We start from the raw sequence: 21,960 nt of genomic DNA on the forward strand, positions 1-21,960 counted from the left end.
CACGTCCCCCAGGAGATCTGAAGCCTTTCGGCTGGAGCGTGGTGCCGGTGAGAGGGCAGGGGCTGGACTTGCCCATCGCGACACCGGCAGGGAGCAGGCAGAGGGGCTGGAGGGGGTTTTCAGGCTCCTAAGTCCTAGAATCAGGCCCAAGGGGGGTGCAGCGGATGGGGGTGGCCGTCGGCTCCACCCAGCCCAGCAGCCTGCCTCCTCTGGGACCTCTACCCTGCGCGCTCAGGGAAGCATGCTCCCACCCGCACCTGGGAACATGGCAGTGCCACTGAGCGGGAGGTGCTGTCAAGGTCCTGGTGTCCAGCAGGCTCCAGGACAGCGGTGCGGACTTGCCTGGCCCCGACAGACTTAGCTCAGGGGAGAGATCAGCTCAGGGGAAACAACACTGAGCCAAGCTGCCCCAGTCCGCGGGGAGTTTGGCCTCTTTGCCACGGCAGCAGGGTTTGCCTCCCTCCTGATTACACCCTTTCCCCCACACCAGCGCCCATCCCTGCTTCCTGCCATGCTCAGGCAGGGGGTGCTGGCTCTGCCGTGGTCCCTAAGTGCGATGCAGCGGAGCTGGGAGAGGTGTCTAGCATCTGTCATGTGCAGCTGATTCATCCTTTCCTTCCCAGGGGAAATGGCACGTGGGGTTTTTTTTTTAGGCGGCTGTGTTATTTCTGTATTCAGCAGAGCCAAAGCGGAGGGTATTGGGAGTGGCAAGGATGGTATCGGGGGTGGCTTCTGCTTTCTCAGCAGCGCTGTTCCAGGTTGGGAACAGGCTCTGGGAATGCCAGACTTCTTGCATATGTGAGCTTCACCCTGGCAGTGTCATGGGGTCAGAGGAGCGGAGTTGGATTACAGGAACCCCACGAGGGCCTGGTCAGCAACGTGGGCTCATGCCCCCAAAAGTCAGGCATCTCCTTGCATTGGAGGCCACACTCAGCAGGGATCCTCATAGCTTCCCTGTCCAGGGGGCTTGGCCATGTGCTGTCACCCCCAGAGGATGCAGAGAGGGGCCGGGTGAAGACACTGGGCTCCCATCCCTTGGAGGTGGGCAGAGGGGCATCTCTCAGCCCATGTCGCCCACGTTCCCCTTGCAGACGGCGGTCCCAAGAAGCTGCGCAGCAACATCCGGAGGAGCACAGAGACGGGCATCGCGGTGGAGATGAGGAGCAGGGTGACGCGGCAGGGCAGCCGGGAGTCCACCGATGGCAGCACCAACAGCAACAGCTCCGACGGCACGTAAGGCCTGGGCTCAGGGCTGGGGGTGGCATCCAGGTGCAGGAGCAAGGACACACAGATGTTCCCGGGTGGGCTCAAAGGCCACAGCTGCAGCTCTCTCTCCAGGGCACATGCCTTGGGCTGCGGCAGCTGGTCTGATGTAGGCAGCAAGGAGGTCTCTGTGATGAGGAGGTTGCCTAGGGCGGTGGTCTCCTGGGCTTCGCCTGGCCTCATTAGCAAGCCCTAAGCGATGGGGTTTGCTTTGAGCCATTCCCCAAGGAAACAGGAAGGACGGGTGCCCTTGGGCTCAGCCCAGCAGGACCACAGGGTTATGAACAATTCAGAGCAGCCCCCAGAAGGCAGAGCCCAGTAATTGGATTTATTTTTGGGTCCGGACAGCGGATGGGTGAGCTCCACAACTCCCAGCTCAGCCACTGATGCACCGTAGAGAGGTGCTTGTCTTCTCCCGTGCCTCAGTTTCCCCTTCTGCATCAATGGGCCCCTGCTTTGAGACCCTTGGGCGGGACATGCTTCCCCATACAAAAGCCTGGGGGCTGAAACCCCATGTCTGCAGGGGCACGTCTCACCCCAAACGTCCTGTCGTTCTCCTCCCCTCACCCCAATTTCAGGTTCATTTTCCCCACCACCCGGCTGGGAGCCGAAAGCCAGTTCAGCGACTTCTTAGATGGGCTGGGGCCGGCGCAGATCGTGGGCCGGCAGACGCTGGCGACACCTCCGATGGGTGAGTCCCCGTGTCACGAGAGGGTGGGGGCACCCCCCGGCCCAGGGAGGAAGGGGCGGCGTTTCTCTGTGCCCAGCCTGTATCTTGCACTCTTCGGTGTAGTTGCCTTGTAGCTGCACGCGAGGGTCCCAGGCAGCTCTTTGGGGGATGCCTTTGGCTCACAACTGCCTGCAGATGCAGGGGACCGGACTCAGCAGCTCAGGCAGCCCCTTCTAGCCCCGTGCTCCTAAAACGATGCTCTTGCTTTGAGTGAAGCAGGCCTCCTTTTCCCCGATGACGTCCTGTCCAAGGGTTTCTGCCCTCTCTGCAGTGAAATTCTGCCACTTCTGGAGTGGAGCAGAGACAACCAGCATCGGAGGGATCATCCGAACAGGGGATGGGTGGTCTGGAGACCTGCTCGGCGGCTGGAGGAATAGCCAGGCCTTCAATAGCAGAGCAGTCTTGCCTCCGCACCCCTCCCCGCAGCAGGAGGCAGGACCCAGCTCACCTTGGGAGCTGTTGTGTGTTTAATGCCATTTTTGAATAGCTGTTTCTCTAGCAGTTTTGAGACCGGAGAAGGAAAGGAGCCACTTTACCTTAGGGCACAAGGGAAACCCCCGAGCCATTCACCCTCCATCCCTGACACTCCCTGCCGTAGCCACAGTCATCTTTGTCAGCACCCTCCCAGTTCTCGTGGGGTGCCGTGCCTCGAGTCCCACCTATCTCTTAAAAGCAAACTTTGCTCCAAGCTTTCCAAGTTTTATAAACCCCAGGACAACACGCTGCCATCACCTGCTCCCTCCCCCTAGGCTTCAGGAGATGGTGGCAGAAGGTGTCCATCCAGTGATGGGACCTACCTGCTATGCACTCCTGAGGCTTGCAGGTGTAGGTGTTGCGTTGGCCAAAGCAAGCAGTATAAGGCATCAGTACTGCAACCTTGGAAGCGTTTTCTCTCCTTTTATAGCCCTTCTGCCCCTTCATGTCTCTCTTTTCCTCTCCGCGGCCTTCCCTGCTGCAGGTCATGTAATTTTTGCTGGATGCTTGGTCCCTGCACAAGGGTGCTGGGGAAGGACTTTGTCTTTGCTTCCTCTTGCTCCTGCAAACCAAACTCTCTCCCTGCTGAGCCGCTCACTGTTGCAGCTGCAGCGGGAGAATGCACGGGCCTCTGCTGCCCTCTGCCAGCCAAGGAAAGGAATGGGCACAAAATCCAAAAAATTGATGATTTTTGTGGGCGATCCCTTCTTGCACCAGCTGCATGGTTGGGATAGACTCGAGAGAAGCTTTCGGGTTTCACCGTACCCTTCCTCGGATCTCTGCCCAAAGATAGAAATGACCCGCACAAAGACTCTGAGTTTTAGAAAGAGTTAGCTGTGTTGGTGCAAAGTCAGGGTAGGGCAGGGCAGCACCTTGAATTTGTTTAGTGCTTTAAGGTGCCAATTTGTCCTGCCTTCTGTCAGAGGTTTAGACGAGGGCGGGAGATGTAAGACCAGAGGGAGGATTCGGCCTTGGTGGGTGCAAGTCAGGGGTGGTGGAAGGAGTCTGTCTGATGCCAAAGACCCTTCAGGGATCTCGAAGCCTGGATGGAGACACGGACCCTCTCTAGGATTCTCTAGCAGCCCCCCGAAAACGAGCTGCAGCTGAGGCAGAACAAGTTTCCACCCCAGACTTGTAGCAAACTAATTGTTGGGGACTCATCTAGAGTCGGACCCACAACACGCTACAGTTAGAAAGAGGCCAACGACCCCTGCGGTCTCCCTCACCCCCGACTCCAGCACCGTGTCCTCAGCTCTTAGGTGCCTGCAAATGCTTTCCAGTTCTTGCTGAATTGTCTTCCTAGCACACCCATCCCCAACAGGCGGCAATCTCCCAAGCGGTTGTTTCAGGTTGGGGGGGAAGGTGTGTTTTGCAATGGACGGGGAGACGTGGATGTGCATGGACAGACACAAGACCCTGGATGTTTCAGACATCCTGTGTTAGCATGCTCAGCTTGGCCCCTGGATGGCTGCCCAGCAGGCGTTGCCTTGCTCTGAATGCTCTCCCACTTTGCCCTGCTCTGGTAAGGTGCCTAGGCTCTCTGAGACATGCTCCCATCCCTACTTTCTCCAGAAAGGGGTCCGACAGCTCTTCAGTTATTTCTAAGCTGTTCAAGATGGAAGCCTATCTTCCAGCAGCTCCATGCTCCAGCCAAGCTCCAGCACCCGAGCTGCGCCAAGACCCTGGGCACGAAGGACTTGGCTCTGCAGCACACCTGAGGCTTTAGAGCAGCTGCAGGATGGTGGAGGAAGCCCCAGACCAGCAGGCAAAGAGGGCATGGCTACTGAACCCAAGGGCAACGATGGGTTGTTTGCTGGAGCATGTTTGGACACATGAGCATACAGTGAAGATCCATGGCTTCAGCTGAGTGTGATGCATCCTTCACACACGATGGCACTTGATAAGGCTGTTGAGTCTCATGTCTCTCCTGTCTGCTCTAGGTGATGTCCACATTGGGATGACCGACAGGAATGGGCAGCTGGAGGTGGAAGTGATACAGGCCAGGGGTCTCATGCCGAAGATGGGCTCCAAGTCCATCCCTGGTAGGTGTCTATGTCTCAGTCCTTGCACAACAGCTCTACAACAAAGTAGGGCATGACCTTACCTCTGACCAGCCAGGGGACCTACCTTCAAATGCCCCATTCCCAAATCACCCACTCCCCCCACTATAGTGCAGGGCATACGCTGCAGCGTGCCTCGGTTTCCCCACTGCAAAAGAGGGCCAAAACCAACGGTTGCCATCGAGGATGGCGAAAGCTTGTTGTCCATCTCTCTCTTCATTGTTTTATATTTTTGCCAATGCAGCGACCTATGTTAAAGTCTATCTGTTGGAGAACGGAGCCTGCTTGGCCAAAAAGAAGACCAAGACAGCCAAGAAGACCTGTGACCCGTTGTATCAGCAGGCCCTGCTTTTTGACGAGGGCCCTCAGGGCAAAGTGCTGCAGGTGAAGTAGCGTTACGGCTAGGGGAGGTGGGCCATCATCGAGGCGGGCCTCACCGGAGAACCTGGGACTCCTTCACAGGGATGAGGGAGAATAGTGTCTGGCAGTTTGGGACTCCTGGGGTTCATCCGCAGCTCTGCCCCTCCATGAACTTAGACAAGTCGCTTCCCCTTGCCCTAGTCCCACTGGCTCAACACGAGTCCTAATGGCGGCTTTGCCTTGGAGTGGCATTGCTATGCCAAAAGGGGCATTGACCCCGGGTTGGGAGGACTTTTGACCATTCCCTCCATCCAGTCTCTTTTAGATATATGCACAAGGCCATGAACCTTGAAACCCACAGCTTTTGTCTTGGGACCACCCTTCCCCGCCAACAAAAAATGGCAACAGGCACATTTATGGAAGGGCTTGCCCCAGGTAAGAACGGTTGGGTGGGAGGAACAAGGGCAAGAAAATCCCCAGATCTACCCAGCTTTCCTCCTCTGGTATGCAGCCTTGCTTAGGCGCAGAGCAACACAGGGCCAGAGGGGCACTGGAAAGGTCATGTCTAGTCCATCCTTCTGCGTAAGGACCATCCCAGTCTAAACCATCCCAGACAACTGGTTGCCCAGCATGCCCTTGCAAACACCACATGGTGGTGACACCACACTTTCCCCAGTCGATCTCTTCCAGAGCTCAGCCACCATCATGGGTAGGAAGCTCTTCTTCAATAACTGACCCGAACTCTCCCCTGCTGCAATCTGAGCCCCTTACAATTGATCTCGGCCCTCTTTGCAACCAACTTTTTTTTGCAATGGATGTCATCTACCAAATACCCATTCCCTCCTCTCCTCCCCAGGCTGAATGACCGCAGCTCTCCCAGGCTTTCCTTATAAGCATGGGACTTGGTCAACCCAGCTAACCCCTGTTCTTCCCTTCAGGTCATCGTGTGGGGAGACTACGGCCGCATGGACCACAAGTGCTTCATGGGGATGGCGCAGATCGTCTTGGAGGAGCTAGACCTGTCCAACATGGTCACAGGCTGGTACAAACTCTTCCCCACCTCCTCGCTGGCAGACTCCAGTATCGGCCCGCTCACCCGCCGCCTCTCCCAGTCCTCTCTAGAAAGCTCCACGAGTCCTTCCTGTCCGTAGGGGTGGGGATCGGGGCTGTTGGGAGAGGCTGGGGGGGGACGGGGACGAAAGCAACTCAACCTACCAAAACATTTCTGTGGAACAGCTGTAAATATTCTGTCTTTTTTTCCCCCCTTCCCCAAAAAAACACGCTCTCTCGCCGCGTTCCTCACCGACCTCGCCATCCCGACGTGCAGGGAGGGGGAATGTGGAGCGAGGGGACAGGGACGGGAAGGGAAAAAAAGGAGAATCAAGAGAAAAACACAAAACAAAAACCAACAAAAACCCTGTGATGCAGAGCAAGTCCTGTGACTACCAGCCCCAAGACTGTTACGGCAACTCATCGAGTCGTTTTTGAACGGGAGTCCGACGTCGCAACGGATTTCCCACCCAGAAACCTGGCGCAAGCCTCTCTGATCCGGTTCACTCCACCCGACTGCAAGTAGCATGCTAACTTGGTTTTGTTTTCCCTCGATTTTAAATTTTTCCTTTGAGGAAAAAGGTAGCTTTTTTGGGGAAAAAGAAAAAAAAAAAGATCTAACTCAGCACTACTCATTTATTTTAAAGGAATGTAGCATCTTATGATCTTATGTAGCCTGCCACGTGCTAATTTAGCCCACTTGTCCACTCTGCAATATCTCCAAGGGACATTCTACGTACCCCGCAGGAAACATCCATCATTGCTTCCTGTTTTCTTAGTTTCCTGGCACGGATCGCGAAACATTGTGCAAGCAATTCTGTTGAACGCTTCTTTTTTTGGTAGCATGTAGCCTACGATAAGCAACTGCCAAAAGAGGAGAGGGGAGAACAAGGTGCATTTAACCTACATCCGTGATGGTTCTCGCTTGCGTGTCACCTTTTAAAATGAGCGGCCAGGCTCTCCCCTTCCCCTCTCGACGTGTCGACGTTGTGATGCCTCGCACAGCAATTGAAACAGGGAGAAGGTGATGGAAAAGGGAAAATTGCAGCCACGGAGGAACTGAGCTCCTTATCAATCTCTTTCTTGCGCGTCGACAGCTGCATGGGGGCCAGCTTGAAGTCTCAACGTTTCCACCCTCAGTTGCTCGAATGGCAAGTAGCAAGCAGGGGGCTTACCAGAAAGAAGGGCAGAATGCACCTTTTTCCAACCCTCGACTCATCGGTACACGACGGGGCAAGATCTCAGTAGCATCCCTTGCTGTTCTGGAATTAGGATGACGGATAGGTTACAAAGAAAAAAAGAACAAACTAAAATCTAAATGCTTTCAATTTATTACAACGATGAGTTGTTTTACTTCCTTTTTATTTTTTTAAGCAGCACTCTGGTTCCCGAAGTGGACCAGTTCTTGTAGCAAAACTGAGAATTACGGAAGCTTTTTATGAAGGTGCCTAATGAAATTTGCTGAAAATACTCAGGGGAGACACCACTACAAACTGCAGTTTCTTCATTAAAAAAAAAAAAAAAAAATACTTATAAAAGGACTGTCCTGAAGGATCAGTTTCCAAAAACCAGAGACGGATCAGTCATCAGACTGGAAGGGGGACAAGAGATAGCTCCAACCTTCAGGCTTTGAGACAAATCCGCTAAGATGAAAGTTGGGGTTACTCGCTCATTTATTTTTAGGCAAGAAGAGCAGTTTGCAATGCACAGAGCACAAGACACAACCTATGGTTCCTCTTGCATTATTAGCCAAGATGAAGTTACCAGAACCTGTTGCCACAGAGAAACACCAATAAACCTAAAAGGAAAGAAATCCACTATGAAACCGTCCTCTCTACAAAATGGAAATGGCTAGCTGGCAACGTCCTGCTGCACGGCGGTTGTCTCGTGTACCGCCACCGCCACCCATGATTTCTCCAATGCTGCGCCAAGGGATTTCAGCTGCTCTGCTGCACTTTGGATTTCAACTTTACCAAACCAAACGGAGCTGTGAGCAGGGGGCTAGCCACGGCCAGAAATGACTTTCAGTGCTCCCCGGTCCCCATCTCCCAAGGTATCCCAGCTTGTCTGCTATGCTGGATGGGGTGACGGCACAAGCAATATGCGCCGATCCTCAAGTTCACACCTAAAGGCTGCTTGCTGGACCGCAGTATGGTTAACCTCAAGCAGAGCCTTTGAGGGAGCCTATTCTGTGCCCAAGTCATTGGGAGTAGAAGAACATGAAGACATAAATTTGAAGTTTCTTCCAGGGCATGAAGCTGTAACTCAAGGTCTACATGGGCTGGCTGGACTCGTTTTTTTTTTGTTGCTCCGGAGCACTGGATTTTTGCACATACGTGAAGGAAGGTGTCTGAAAAGGGAAACTTAAGGGAACTACCTACTTCCTTCAGGCTAACATCATCCGAGTGATAGAAAACGCCTGCCTTTTTTTTGCTAGAGCAATGACTAGGTCTGATTTCAGCGGAGAAAAAGCTGACATGAAAGTTTAGAGGCAGTTTTGGTCTCTGGCTTAGACTGGCTACAGCAGATCTCGCTGGCTTTCCCTAGCTCCCGTGAGCATCAACAGCCTTACAAAGAGCCCCATCCTCTTCATCACCAATGTAAGGGATGCGACACCTCCAACTCCATGGGATGTTTCCCCCCTAGTACAGCACTTTGCTTGAGCTGAAGTGGTCAAGCCTTGTTCCTCCACTTCTTCCAGGACAGCTGTAGCCCACCAAGAAGGAGGAGACAACAGCGTACAAAGGAACGCCTCTAGTCTCCAAAGAGGTCTGCTAAGCAGCAGCTGGAAATGCCCATTCACATTGACAGCAGAAAATCCAGCACCGAGACAACAAAAGCGCTTTGCTCCGAGGGACATGCCTGGGACCTCCAGGGACAATCCCGAGCACTGTGGCTTTATTATTTTCTAATGAATAAAGACTGTGCTTTGGAGGGAATGCAATTCGCTCTGATCAGAACAAATACCACTCCAGTTTCCTTTCCAGTACAGACCAAGTCTATACAGCCAGAAAGCAAAGCACGGGGACGATTTCTTCTGCTGACCAAGACGTCCTGGCAAGACAAAACCACCCGGCCAAGGACTTTAGATGACCGACACCATCCTCTAGATGGACTGAAACCCCTTCAAACCTTTTGATGCTTCACTCTCAGCACCACATGTTGGGCCCGTCAGATCTGCATTCACCTTCAGGGGCTTCTGGACAAAGGCTCCCGGGATTTTTTGAGGGGGGCGGAGGTTGCAAAAACACAAAAAGAAAGAAAGACTGGAGCGTATCGTGTTTACATTGTGACGTCAGCAACTTTTATTTCCTCTGGCATGACACCGAGGGTCAGACACGTTCCTCACTCAGACAAAAGGCTCGACCCAGCTTTTCTGCACATGATAAAACAGAAAACACAACCTAACGGACAGGAAGGTTTTGTCCGAGGGGCTCGAGGGACCGGTCCGCTGCAAAGGGCGTTTTTTATGCGTTATGCGATTGGCAAAGGACAGATGATCTGACTGAACATTACTTACCGCTAGGCATTTCTCTCCACCCCACAATCATTTCTTCCATCAAGACAGGATATCGACCCCTTTCCCAGAGGATTGCTTGTGTCAGCAGCATAACTAGGGGGGGCAGGTGGACTTAAGAGGGGCACCAAGATTGGCAACCCCCAGAGAGCCTGTACCGTGGCTGGCCAGGGTACAAGGAGATCAGGCCACAGCAGCAACAATCAGGGCTAGGGTGTTTTGAGCCCCTAAGGCAGGTAAGACTGACTCCACATCTGTCTAGGTTGCAAACCTCACCAGTGGCTCTGGCTTGTCTTAAGCTGAACCTGTCTGCAGTCTCTTTTTGCCTCTTTGTAGCCAACCCCCAGGAAGCCAGCAAGACATGCACAGCACGGCGCTATGAAATAATGCTGATTTCGCGGGCAGCAGAAGCAACACAGCTGAGGTGAGAGGAGCGGCGCTGGCATAAGAGACGTCAGGATCTCACCCCGGGCACCCTATGATAGTTATAAAGATGAACTGCCTAAACGACTTCCCCTTGAGTCCCAGCATTAATATCCCCCACCCCAAATAATTACAAGCAAAAGCCCATTGCAACCATGTACTATAAAGAGCAACCCTGCGTGGCTCTGATGCAAACTCGGCATCGGCTCTAGGCTTGCTGGAAGCTAGCAATAGGCCTGACTGGCCATAATTAGGTCTGGAGTGAAACTTTGCCTACGGTCTAGGTGCCGACTTGGGTAGCTCGATTAGGAATTGGCTAGCTGGAAGCGCTCACACGAACAGCGGGGACTGCTCCAAGGTTGCGAGCAACCGTAAAGCCAGGGCCTGTTGAGGAAGCTTTGTGTTTTGCTGTACAAGTTTAACAGACCCTTAATGAAAGGAAGGGCAGGATTACATGAACCATTAGCAAGAAAGAGAACGTGACTCGAATCCATGACTGGTACTGTTTAATCCCATTCCTTTTAGGCGATGCTGTGAAGATGCTTTAAAGCAGATCAGTGTTTAAGGCCCTATTGCTAGTATATGGAGCCATCTAGCAGCTACTTGCTGTCCGGCATCCCCAATCCATTCAGCAAGAGCAAAGGGTGGGCCCTCACCAGACAATGTATTACAATGCTGTCAGCTTCGTGGCGTTTGCAAAGGCACGAATGAATGTGGTGGGAGCTGAGACTCGGTCTTGCAAAACAAATCCAAGGAGGCATCGAGCCATCCCGGTTTTGCCAACAGATTTCAGAATCCACGAAGCTGGACCAGGAAATACCACGTGCAACTGAGATTATAACAAGTACTCCACCCCAGCCACATCCCCAGCTCTGCTATCAGTGCTGAACATGGCCCTCACAACAGCTCGTCTGTATACGAAACGCATCGGTTTTTCGGAGACGAGACGGAAGCTATTAGCCAAAGGAATTGGGTCAGGATTGCTTTCGCTGATAGGAGATCTGATCTGCTCAGCTTCTTGAAAGACTGTTTCCAGCCTTGCATGCACACGTGAGAAGGTATTTCCAATGCCTTGAAACAGTCTCGATTGTGTCGGTGACTGCTGGAATACATAGCATCAGCATATCATCTAAGGGCCTTTATGGTGGAAGACCATCTGTAGAAACAGCACCGGTCTGTTTTTGATTCAGGCAAATAATCCCCTTTCCAATGATCTCCAGTTGATTCAAACACAAACTCAAAGCAGTTGCCCACGCAGGTGGCTTGTGAAACACATCCAGGCGCTCCTTTTGATGCATTCCCATACTGAAAAATGCCAGCCTTTTACATGCTTTTAGCCACCGTGCTTCTTAGCGGTTGAATCCCAAGCACGGCCGCTATTGTTTCCATCACCCACGGCAGAAATACGTTGCCACGTTTCTCTAGTTCCTGCGAGCGCTTAGCGTCTAGAGACATACATGCCAAAAAAAAATATCACTCCTTTCCTTCCAGTAACGGTTAGCAACTTGTGACACGGCGTGGTAGGGGATGCTGCCATTTGTGCCAGTCCTAAAAGGCTCTCAATGAGGCGGTTTCAAATGGAGGTCTTCTTCTGTCTTGTGCTAGTGGGGGATGCAAAGACATGCTAGGACCCAAGGAGCCGGCTGGAGGTTCAAGTACTGAAGACTGTTGTATGCTACACTTGTGGCAGCCTGCAGGGAAGCTTCCTATTACCAGGAAAATACCTGCTTTGAACCTAACCTGGACATGCACGCGGCTGCTAGCAACCAGAGTGGAGGGGAGCGGGGGGAATATCAATATTGGCATCCTGTATAGAACAAAGCAGAAATCCTATTACTCAAACAACGTCCAGAGGAGAGCCATCTGCTCGGCCAGTCACATTAAGTGGCGACGGTACGTTGTGGAATAAACAGACTCTGGAGATGGGACCTGAGAACGGAAAGCAAGTTCAGTAAAGGGGCCGACCATTCGTCTCACTGTTTATATGGGCATCATCACACCATTTACCAAACCAATCCTCTCCACCCCAGTCACGTGTCTAGTGCGTTTCCCTGGACGTTGGACCCAGGACAACACTATCGCCACTGAGATGCACCGAGCAGTGCAAGTACTCGGCCCTTCCGGCACTCGCATCATTAGTATACCTCATGTTTTTATAACTAGTTCAGCGCGTTGTACTGTTTCGTTTTTTATTTTAGATGTCCGTGATGAAGGGCAGGGGTGTTGGGGCATCTGCTCCAAAGCCTGTGCTTCTGGGTCTGCTCCTGCTTTGTCACACTGGGTAACGACTGCCAAGCTAAAGGGTAAGGGATACAAGAAGCGCCGAGGCTCTTTTGAGCGTGGGATAATTCAGCTTGACAACACACCATCACCGCCAAAATTGGCCTCGAGGTTTCCATTCTTCCACCTCTTCTCTAAAAGGTCTAGCACCTTTTCTCTTACCCTTATTTTGGCACACGGGGATGTTAGACCTTTCCCTCATCCAGCAAAGTTTCTTCCTTTTTTTATTTTTAAGGGCCAGCAATGAAGTCAACATGGCTCAGATGTGAGATCTGAGGGCTTTTAAGCAGCTATACAAAAGGGGGAGCTTGGGGACCCTGCTCCCTCCCTACAGTATTTGCATTGAGTGCAGGTGGAAAGAGGAAGCCTTAGGAGGAAGCAGAGGGGTTTTACTTCAATTTGAGAAGGGAGAGTCACAGATGACCCGTCTGTTCCTCAAGGGACAGTTGTCCACATACTGGATATGGACAAGACGTCCCAGCACTTGCTAGAAGGGAGGATTGTGTCCTAACGTTTATAGCAAGGATCTTGAAGCAATGTTTTGATGCTGGAAATGGCATCTTTTTTTTAATTTTTCTCTGGAGGTAGCTGCACTACCCTCTTCTGTAACCAACCGGCCAGGTATTCTGGCACCGAATGCCTCTTGAACGTTAGCACTTTGAAGTTGGTGGCCTTGTTTTCTTAAAAGGGCTTGATCTTTTCATGCAGTTAAAAAGCTAAATAAATTCTCCCCCCATCATGCCGTCCTACTCCCCACCTCAAAACAGCGTAATACTAACAAGTACGCGGGCCGCTCTAGCAGTGCCCGACACCCAAGAATCTGTCATTATTTTCAGGAGCTTGTAGCTCAGCTATACAAACTTACTTAAGGCAGAAAAAGGGAAAAGAAGAAACCAAGGATGGGATTTTCCCAAAGTATCTGCCTGTAAATAACCTAGAGCACAAGTGTCAGCAAAAGGCAAGACTCTTGCTTCCCGTGAACTGCAGGGTTTTTGAGAAGTCCTACCCTCACTCTGTGCTTAAGTAAGGGTAGATCATCCTTTTCAACCTTGGCCAGACTCCTAATTTAAAAAGGGAAATGAGATGATTTAAGGAGCTATTAGCACACCTGAGCAGGAAGGACATCTTTGGGTCCGATGTTCAGCAAGTGTTTGGGTAGTTCCTGAAGATCTGCTGGAAGCCTAATGCTCCCAGCCAGGCATGAATGACCAAAAGCAGCTCAGTTCCTAGAGCTAAGCTTCCTTTTGGGAAGCCAAAAGCAAGACAGGTATTTTTAAGCTAACTGGATCGCTACAGCCTTCCAGCTGTGTTTGAATTGAAGGTGATCCTGTTGCAACGTATCGTATGGACCTTGCTCCAAACTAAGCCAGCCAAAACTCACTACCTTCCCTCAATTCAGAACAGTAGTAAAGAGGGACATTGGACCTCAAGCAACAGAAATGCCTCAAACTCCCATAAGTACAAAATTTAAATAGTAGAGATGTTTTAGTTCTACCCAACTCAGTGGCAAAAACCAGAGGTGCTTACTGTCTTCAGCAAGCTTTATAAACTTTTCCATTTGAAAGTCAAAAGGAGAGCAGTTAACATCTGTAACAGCACCTGGGCACTTCAGGGTTGGGATGGGCATTTATGCCGCAGGGAAGAAAGCAGCTTAGCTAGCACAGGTCAGGTCTGGCTGCTTTTATCGATGGAGCTCTTACGTCCCTCGTTTTCAGTTTTGAAATAAGCTTCTTGGCTTAATGACAGATTCAGAAACAAACTACTTGACATTAGATAAGGGAAAAAATAAATCATCACAGAAGGGGTGAATTATTCTCACTCCCATTCCATGGTTGGAGACACGGGGATGGGCTTGTGATGGGTACTCGAGAAAGGTAGTAGATTTCAAAAGCAAATGGCAATTTTCTACCTGTGCTATGTAATGTTTTATATATGTGCGTGGTCTTTCCTAATGTAAAACTCCTTGTATATTTGTGGTTTATATGCAGCAAGACTTGATGACTTGGGAGGGTGCACGCTATTTTGTAAGATATTCTTAGCCAATTTTCCAAGGAGAAACTAAACAAAAAACAAAGAGCGAGATGTTCACATTCTTCATTGGCTTCTACCTGCATGTACAGTATTCGGGCAGCAAGTAAAGACGATTAAAAGCCAGTTTGAAAACTGCTTGCTTCTCCTGTGTTTGGATTGCAGAATATTTTGTATGCAAGACATTCCACCTCTGACCCCGCACATCAAGTGAAGGGCTTTGCATGATTGAGAAGGCAGGGGCTTGGGGGCGGACGGGGAAGAAAGGAGCAGAGTGCACTGCCAGAGGAATGGCCAAGGTCATAGGCATGCATCAAGTTGATTAGAGCATGGGAAGACTGTGATGCAGTCATCGGTTAACCTGAGCTACAAGGACTGAAACTGTTGTTAGGCAGTTACACGGCAAAAGCTATTCTTACCAAGGTACGTGCCTTCATCACCCAGTGCTTGGTAGGGATGCAGGATTTAGCAGAAGGTAACCATTTAAAATAGTTTTCCAATAAGAGCCGAAGGGGCACCCTCCTTAATGAGGTAGTACTGTGTGAGCAGGATTTGACTTATATTAGATCACTCCTCTCCTGTCCAGTATGCCAGCTTTGTTATAGCAGTAGATGCTTTCAAACTCAACACACCTGCAGTGGAAAAAACAAAAATAAAGTTCTCCATAGTAAGAGTCAGGACAATGCCCGTCCCCAATCCTGCAGTACCTGTCCTCTGCAGAAGTTTAGGAGGGTACTTTTCCAGAGCCTATATATATACACCAGTTAGATGTTTAGTGCCCTATTAACAAATGGAGTAGAGACTTTGAGTTTTACATGCTGGACTATCCATTCGTCCACTGCATTATCATAAAAACTGTTTGAATTCAGTTCTGGATCAAAACACCGATCAGGGGAACGGAGCTAGAGCTTTGTAACTTGCTGCAGTTTGAGCAGGTCCACTGTGTCGACCAGGTTTCCAAGTCCTGCTTGATTTGCTATTCAAAAAAAAAATCCGCAAAAATAAATCAGAACACTCTTATAGTTAGAATAATTATTCTCTCAACTAAAAGAGTTAATTCACACAGGGTTTGCCGACAGCTCTGGTTAACATATGTTACACAGCTAGACAAAGATATAGCACAGGGCCTTCAGATAAATTTCCGGATGAGATTACAGTGTACAATCTGGTTATATCCCCACCGAGGAATAAAAAGGAGATTGAACTAATCAACTACGAATCCAAACCGTGCGCCTAGACGATTAACTCGCCGTCTCACCTGCATCTCAGATCTAGAATGAAATAGGTGGAAAGCAAAACAAGGTTATGAAGTCAGCTGATGTTTCACTGCAATATTTTATTAAGGAATTTACATATACACAGGATAAAGTAAACCGAGAGCTTCTCACTTTTTATTTCACACTGATGAAGTCTTTCAAGCGAATGTTTTCTAGGGATGTGGATGTGATGGAAAGAAAAGAAAGTCTGACGCACCCACTTTTCTATACTTAGAGACCAGAAGGTCAAGAGATAGCCAGGAACTGGGATCACATAGGAACAAAACAAAACAAAAAAAAAGCGATATGAAAAAAAGTATAAATTAGGATGTCAGAATCACTTTTTAAAGTGTAAGAAAAAGCTTTACGACAAGCTCTTGGCCCTTGATAAATTAAATTCTCTTGGTTAGTTCATTAAAAGTTTGCTTGCTCATTTTAAATACATCAACACCACAGATTAGACAGGGGGGAAAAAAAAAAAAAAGCCACTCTGAAGAAGTGCAAGTTTCACATTCCCAACGGTTTGTGCCCCGCGCCGTGGGAGATCCCGCTGGCTCACAGCAGGGGCCTTCGAAATGACTTTGGTTCCAATGACGGTTGACCAGCCAAGCCCAGCAAGGCCTCAGCTCCAGACAACTCCACAGCAAAGAAAAAAAAACACAAGTGGCAAGACTCTCTTGCCCCTCAGGGTTTGGGTTGTATTAAAATCCCGTTCCTCAGCACCAAATAAAGGCTTTCCCTCATTAGCCACCCGCCCCCTGCCCCACCTAGTACCACTGCTTAAGTGATTTCTAAAAAGGCCTGTAAGTGCAGACAGTACTAAACACTTAATCCACTATTTCAGTCACAATTTCTCCAGGACATCCTTTTCTCTGAATGCAGAGACGATCCCAGAAGCATTAGTGAAGCCGTGTGCGTGTGCTCAAGGGGGAAGAGATGGCCCCTCCGAGCGTGCATTGACTGTGCAGAGTGCAGGGGAGCTGCAAGTGGTGTTCTGGCCACTGTTGTTTCGCTGTAGCATTGACAGCAAACAAGGCAGAGATGGGTCTCAGTTATGGAAAGAGAGGCTCAGGCTGAGCAGAGCATCAGAAAGGGAAAAAACCCCCAAAACCCTGAATGTCTCATGGAGCAGTTAAAAAACAAACAAAAAAAACAAAAAAACGAACGAACGAAGGCAGAGAAGTGGTCAGAACGCAGGGGGGGTTATTTCCACATCTGAGTGCTGAGGGTTTGATTGCTTCCCTGGGCACTTCCTCCGCCCATTGACTGTCCATATCCCATCATGCCATTAGCGCCATAAAAGTTCATCCCAGCCATCTGCTGGGTCATCTGAGGAGGAGGAGAGGAGACAAATCAAGGCCAGGTCAGTCAGGGAAGCCATTCCAATACCAACCAGACACGAGTTCAGGCTTCCTGCCTAGAACAGTACTTTGGTACGTGCTTGGACTTCAAGCATGTGCTTAATGCCGCTGACTTGCGGTACAGCAGAACCTGGGTTTTTCACAGGTCGGGTTCCTAGCTTCCCTCCTACCCTTGCAGAAATAAGGGTTTGCAAAATGGCTCGGGGGGGGGGGGGGGGCAGGGGGTCACACAGCTGCAGCTAACAGCTGCACAGGACTGTGGAGGCATGCTTGGTTGTGGGCAGTGACAGCAAAGGGCGCCGCTTCTCTCATCAGCTGCACGGATGCGACTGCTAAGAGCTGCAGTGGAACAGCCGAGCAAACTGCATCAGTGGGGCACAACCTGCTACGCAATAAAAGTACTAGGGTACATGTTCACACCAAGTAGATGCCAAAGTGCTTTATCAGGCATGTGCCTTCCAGAGGCAAGTGGGGAAAGCAGTGCAACTCAAGGACAACGAAGGAATCTAGCCCCCATCTGCAGGAAAATTAGCTGCGAGCGCTCAATTTAATGGAGATTTTGCTACATAGCGAGGCTAAAATCAAGGCAGTACAATCTCATTTCCTAGGTGTCCAGGGAGGCTAGACTGAGTTACTTTCAATCCAATTACACAGGCTCAGTGAACTGCTACACCCAGACCAAGTCCCAGTCTAATTATACCAATACGGGAGTGTCACCCCTTTCTGAGCCTATTCCAAGTGACAGATGCAATGCAGCAATAGACTTTAAACAGGGGAAGAATCAGCCACGCACGTTGCTTCTGCAGGTGTTCATTTTACAAGCTCTGGCAAACTGATAAGCCTGGAAATAGGCATCAGAGCTAAGAGCATCAGCATGGGCTAGTTGAGCTGGCTTATCTACAGCAGCGACCCAGTCTGCTCAAGTAACGTCCCCTGCTATTTTGGCCTTGCTTACCAGGCTGTTTGGGTAACCCCCCACATAAATAGGTTAGGCTGATCTAGTCCATCCCTGCCACAGAGGTACAGATTGTATGTCATCTCCCCCATTACGGCAGTTAGGCCACGATCAATCACTACACGTTCTCATCCATAACTGGGCTCCATTAAAGTAAGTCCCATGTAGATAAACTTTCCCAGAGATTAGAAAAACATGCATGTTTCTATTCCAATGTTGCCTGTACATTTGATCAAGACAGCAAAAGAGCTGTTACCTCCTGAAAAAGCCAACCGTTTCACATCCTACCAGAGAAATGTGAGCAGAAACGGCCTGGTCCAGTCACTAGACTAAGTGCCAGGACACCCATGTTTATTCCAGGCTGTCAGCATCTTACTCACACTCCAGAGAAGCTGCCCATCTCCAAGCAGGAACATCCTCTTTCCATGCCACTGGCAGAATTAGATTATGTGCAATATGCTTAGAAAGACCCTTTGGTGACAGAAACGTTTAAGCCCCCAGATCATGAGATGATGACAACCCTCTCACCTGAGCTAGGTTCCACTGCAGCTGCTGTGCTGGTTGCACGCCATACACTGGCTGCGGTACTGCTGCCATGCCCGCTACGTACCCAGCTTGCTGCGTGGCCATCATGCCGTTGGGAACACCGATGACGGCTGCCTGCATGCTACCTACATATCCAGCTGGTATGGCCATAGGAGTCACCATCCCTGCAGCGCCAGGCTGTGGCATCATTCCTACGGGCGGTGCCATCATGCCTCCCATCATGTTGCTGGGTGGAGTGACGCCTGGAAAACCACTGTACGCGGCTGCAGGGTACGTCACCTGAGCAGGGGCCATGAACATTGCACCTGCAAAGAGGACAGGGATGTGAGTGGCAAGGAAGAACCTGACGCTGTCCACCACGTGCCCTCCCACTTGATGGTACTCCCGTTTTCTTGTGCTTTGTCTCAGTAGTGGGGAGCAGAAGGCCAAACTCACCCAGCATTGTATCAGGCCCCTTTAGAAGGCCCAGCCCATAAGCAGCACATTTGATACCTGAGTCAAGGAGATGCCCACATCCATTGTAAAAGGGACCACAAGAATCCAAGGTGTGGCACTACACACATTTCAGAGCAGTTTGTTCGGTTACGGTGCATTGCTCGAAACACCTCAGCCAGCACAACCTTTCCTCTCCTTCCCCCCCTTAGGATGTACAGTACCTTGAGCGGGCATCTGAGGTGTCTGGGAACCATAGAGAGAAAGGATGGAGTCCTTGGAGAGCTGTTTCTTTCCTGTCTCCTCCGCTTTGCTCCCTGGCTCAGGAAACAAATTCAGGTTTTCAGGAACAGACCCAGCACTTCCCGCTGATGGCATGGAACCAACGACCTGGGGGTGAAAAGGAGAGTGCAGTAGGCTGATCCCAACATACAGCCCTGCTAGGAATCTAGCTGTGTTTGAGGACCGTCACATCCCACCCCCTCCTCCACCCCCTTACCTTTCTGGAGTCAGAGACAGAGTTTGATCCCACAGAGGCAAAGAGATCAAGATCCTTTTCTAAACTGCTAGGCCTGCCATTTGGAACAGTGCTGGTCACAGGAGCATCTGGGAAAGAGAAAGGTACAGGGGGAAGGCATCAGAGACCACTAATACCCCTAGCTATTGATTTGGCTGGGCACAAAACCAGTGTGCAGCCATTAGGGATTGAGGCTCTCAGCTCAGTTTCTTGAGCTGTCAGTTATTTTAGGCAATGCTCACTGTTTTGAGAGCCAACTCCACCTTCCCCCGTCAGCCTTGAGAGCTGCCCGAGCCGGTGGAAGCAAGTACAGTGCACACATAGTATGGCACAGGCACCAGGTGAGGGAAGCCACAGAGAGGTTTTGCTGCAGCGCTCAAGCTGCACTAGTTGTTGAAGCAAAACCCTCCAACGTGCTTCAGGAATGGTAGTTCCATCACTCATCTGCAGAGGGACTAGGACGCACAAGCGTCTTTCCCTGACAGCGTTTCACAACTCAGCCGCCGAACTGTGTAATAATCACGGAAGCATTGACTCGCAGCATCGCAGTGTGTCAGCCCAAGTGCCTACTGTGGCAGAAGAGCATTTCATGCTAAAACAGTCCAAAAAGGTGAGCTGGAAACACTTTGAACTATGAACTCGCTTAAGATAGTGCAAACATTAAGGGTGGAAGTGCTCTGTTCAGGATCAGAAACCTAGGACCCCAATGGCAGTTATATGCCTCAACATAGAAAGTTACTTGTTCACTGAGTATTTTAACATTTTTAGGTTTTCCAGGCCACTTACATTTTTAAAATAATAATAAAACAACTTAGAAGTCAGCTTAACATCTGCAATAGGGGTGAGCAATTACTTGGGCTGGGGGGGGTCACACAGGGAGTTCTGATGAGTTGGGGGTCTGGGTCAGCACCCCTGCCCCCTGCAACAATTAACCAAAACTCTCTATGTGGGATGGGGCTGCAGGAGGGTGGGGAGCAGGACAGGCAGGCCAGGCTGGGATCGAATCTGTCCCCTGCATGCCCCTGCCTCCCAGCCACTGCTCACCCAGTGTGGGTGGCTGATTGGGTGGAAAGTAGCCGGGAACCTCCTGCCCTAGCATGTGGCACTCCAGCTCCTAGGTGACTTCCACACACTCGACCACCTGTGCTGGGCAGCTGAGTGGGTGTAAGGAAGCTGGGAGCTTCAGCCCTAGCACACAGGGCTCCAGCTCCAGGCTGCCTTCCACCCACCAGTCATGGGCGGCCAAGTGGGTGGAAGGCAGCCAGGAGCTTCCGCTGGGCAGCTCCTACCCCAGAGCTGGAGATGGAGCCCCGCACGCTGGGGCAGGAGCCACTCTGCTGAAGCTCCAGGCTGCTTCCCATCTACACAGCCACCCATGCCAGCTGGGTGGAGTGGCTGGGAGGCGGCCAGAAGCTGGAGCCAGAGCCCTACGCGCTAGGGCAGAAGCTGCCCACTCTACCTGGAGTGGTGCAGCAGGAGCTGCTGCGGGAGGCGAGGAGAGCTAAGCAGCACGTGTGTGGCTGAAGCTGCACCAGAAGTAGCCTTGCTGGAAGTTGTGTGCCCTGGCCCAGACCAGGACTGGCAGATATGGGCTGGAGCACAGTGTGGGCTGCCCTGTGTGGAGCTCAGCCCCATGCTGAGCACCATGGGCTGGATCCAACCAACTGGTGGGCACCCCCTGCAAGCCAGATCCAATCAGCTGGCAAGCTGCAATTTTGCTCACTCCTTATCTACAAATGATCTCAGGAGAGGATCCCAAATGCACAAGAGAGAGACAATAAGGACTCAGTACAGCCTGCCACTTGGCATGGAGGCCTCTGCCTTCACTCCACACTGATAAAATGAGAACTAGCATCTGCCAGACTATGATTGAGCAGCAAGACTGCATTATGTAGATTTAATAAAAGTTTCTAAGATTCATTATGATAACGCAGGGCTCGGCCTAACTATGATGGGCAAGAGCTCTCAGAGAATACATAGCCTACAGTAGCGGTCATCTCCCTAGAGGCATGCACCTCAGCAGACCTGCAAATATGACCCCAGGCACGTGTATCAAAACACTTATGAGAGATCACCATTAAGAGTGGCCTTCCCTGCATCATTAGTGTCAGACCCTCCAGTTAGATCATCTCTGGCTTTGCATTAGAAAAGCCTTCAAACAAGTGTGCACCACAAGCTGTCACCCTTGCTTCTGGAAGCACATGTTTGTCCTACTTATCTCAAGAGGATTGTTAAAAGAGAAGTTAGAGGGCATTTGAGATGTTGGAGGGGCAGCCTCCAGGCCACAGAGTATTACCCTGAGAATCTCTCTAAAAGATTCAGCACTTTCCAAGGGGGCTATAAAATGCTCTTTAAGGGTTCCCTTACCAAGTCCCAACAAGTCCACTACAGGTTCAGTTGATTTCGGGGGACTTTTCCTGGCTTGTTGCGTTTCTTCTTTCTTTTGAGGCTTAAATCAAAACAAGACAAGACAAGACAAGACAGTCAGACATCAAAAGCCTTTCACTGATTCAAAACTTGCTTTTACTCAGTTAAAGTAATGGAGATCAAATTCAGAAAAGCCTTGTTTAACACTGTATTGATTCAATTCAAACTGAGCGGGCTCTCAAACCCTGGTCAGCCAACCTCTATAAGGACCGAAGCCACAAGCCCAAAACCGGATACCCAAAGGGGAATGTCAGGGGCATGACTTTAACCACTGCTGACTC

General features: G+C 50.6%; 2 protein-coding genes across 2 annotated transcripts in view; one reads left to right on the top strand and one right to left on the bottom strand.

Moving 5' to 3' along the window:
• The window catches only part of RIMS3 (regulating synaptic membrane exocytosis 3), a 28,382-nt gene extending 14,059 nt beyond the window's left edge, over positions 1–14,323 (top strand). The window contains exons 2-6 of the mRNA XM_019487946.2: positions 1,092–1,233; positions 1,842–1,954; positions 4,408–4,509; positions 4,772–4,911; positions 5,826–14,323. Coding sequence (XP_019343491.1) covers positions 1,092–1,233; positions 1,842–1,954; positions 4,408–4,509; positions 4,772–4,911; positions 5,826–6,038 — 710 coding nt within the window. The 3' untranslated portion in view covers positions 6,039–14,323. The remainder of the gene's footprint in view (positions 1–1,091; positions 1,234–1,841; positions 1,955–4,407; positions 4,510–4,771; positions 4,912–5,825) is intronic.
• Positions 14,324–15,501: 1,178 nt separating this feature from the next.
• Positions 15,502–21,960, bottom strand: part of SMAP2 (small ArfGAP2) — a 32,811-nt gene continuing 26,352 nt past the window's right edge. Inside the window, exons 6-10 of the mRNA XM_006259792.4 lie at positions 21,620–21,701; positions 19,235–19,341; positions 18,960–19,125; positions 18,286–18,608; positions 15,502–16,770 (exon numbers count right to left, since the gene is read on the bottom strand). Coding sequence (XP_006259854.2) covers positions 16,645–16,770; positions 18,286–18,608; positions 18,960–19,125; positions 19,235–19,341; positions 21,620–21,701 — 804 coding nt within the window. The 3' untranslated portion in view covers positions 15,502–16,644. The remainder of the gene's footprint in view (positions 16,771–18,285; positions 18,609–18,959; positions 19,126–19,234; positions 19,342–21,619; positions 21,702–21,960) is intronic.

This window comes from Alligator mississippiensis, chromosome 6, assembly GCF_030867095.1.
Source record: "Alligator mississippiensis isolate rAllMis1 chromosome 6, rAllMis1, whole genome shotgun sequence".
NCBI classification, from domain to species: Eukaryota; Metazoa; Chordata; order Crocodylia; family Alligatoridae; genus Alligator; species Alligator mississippiensis.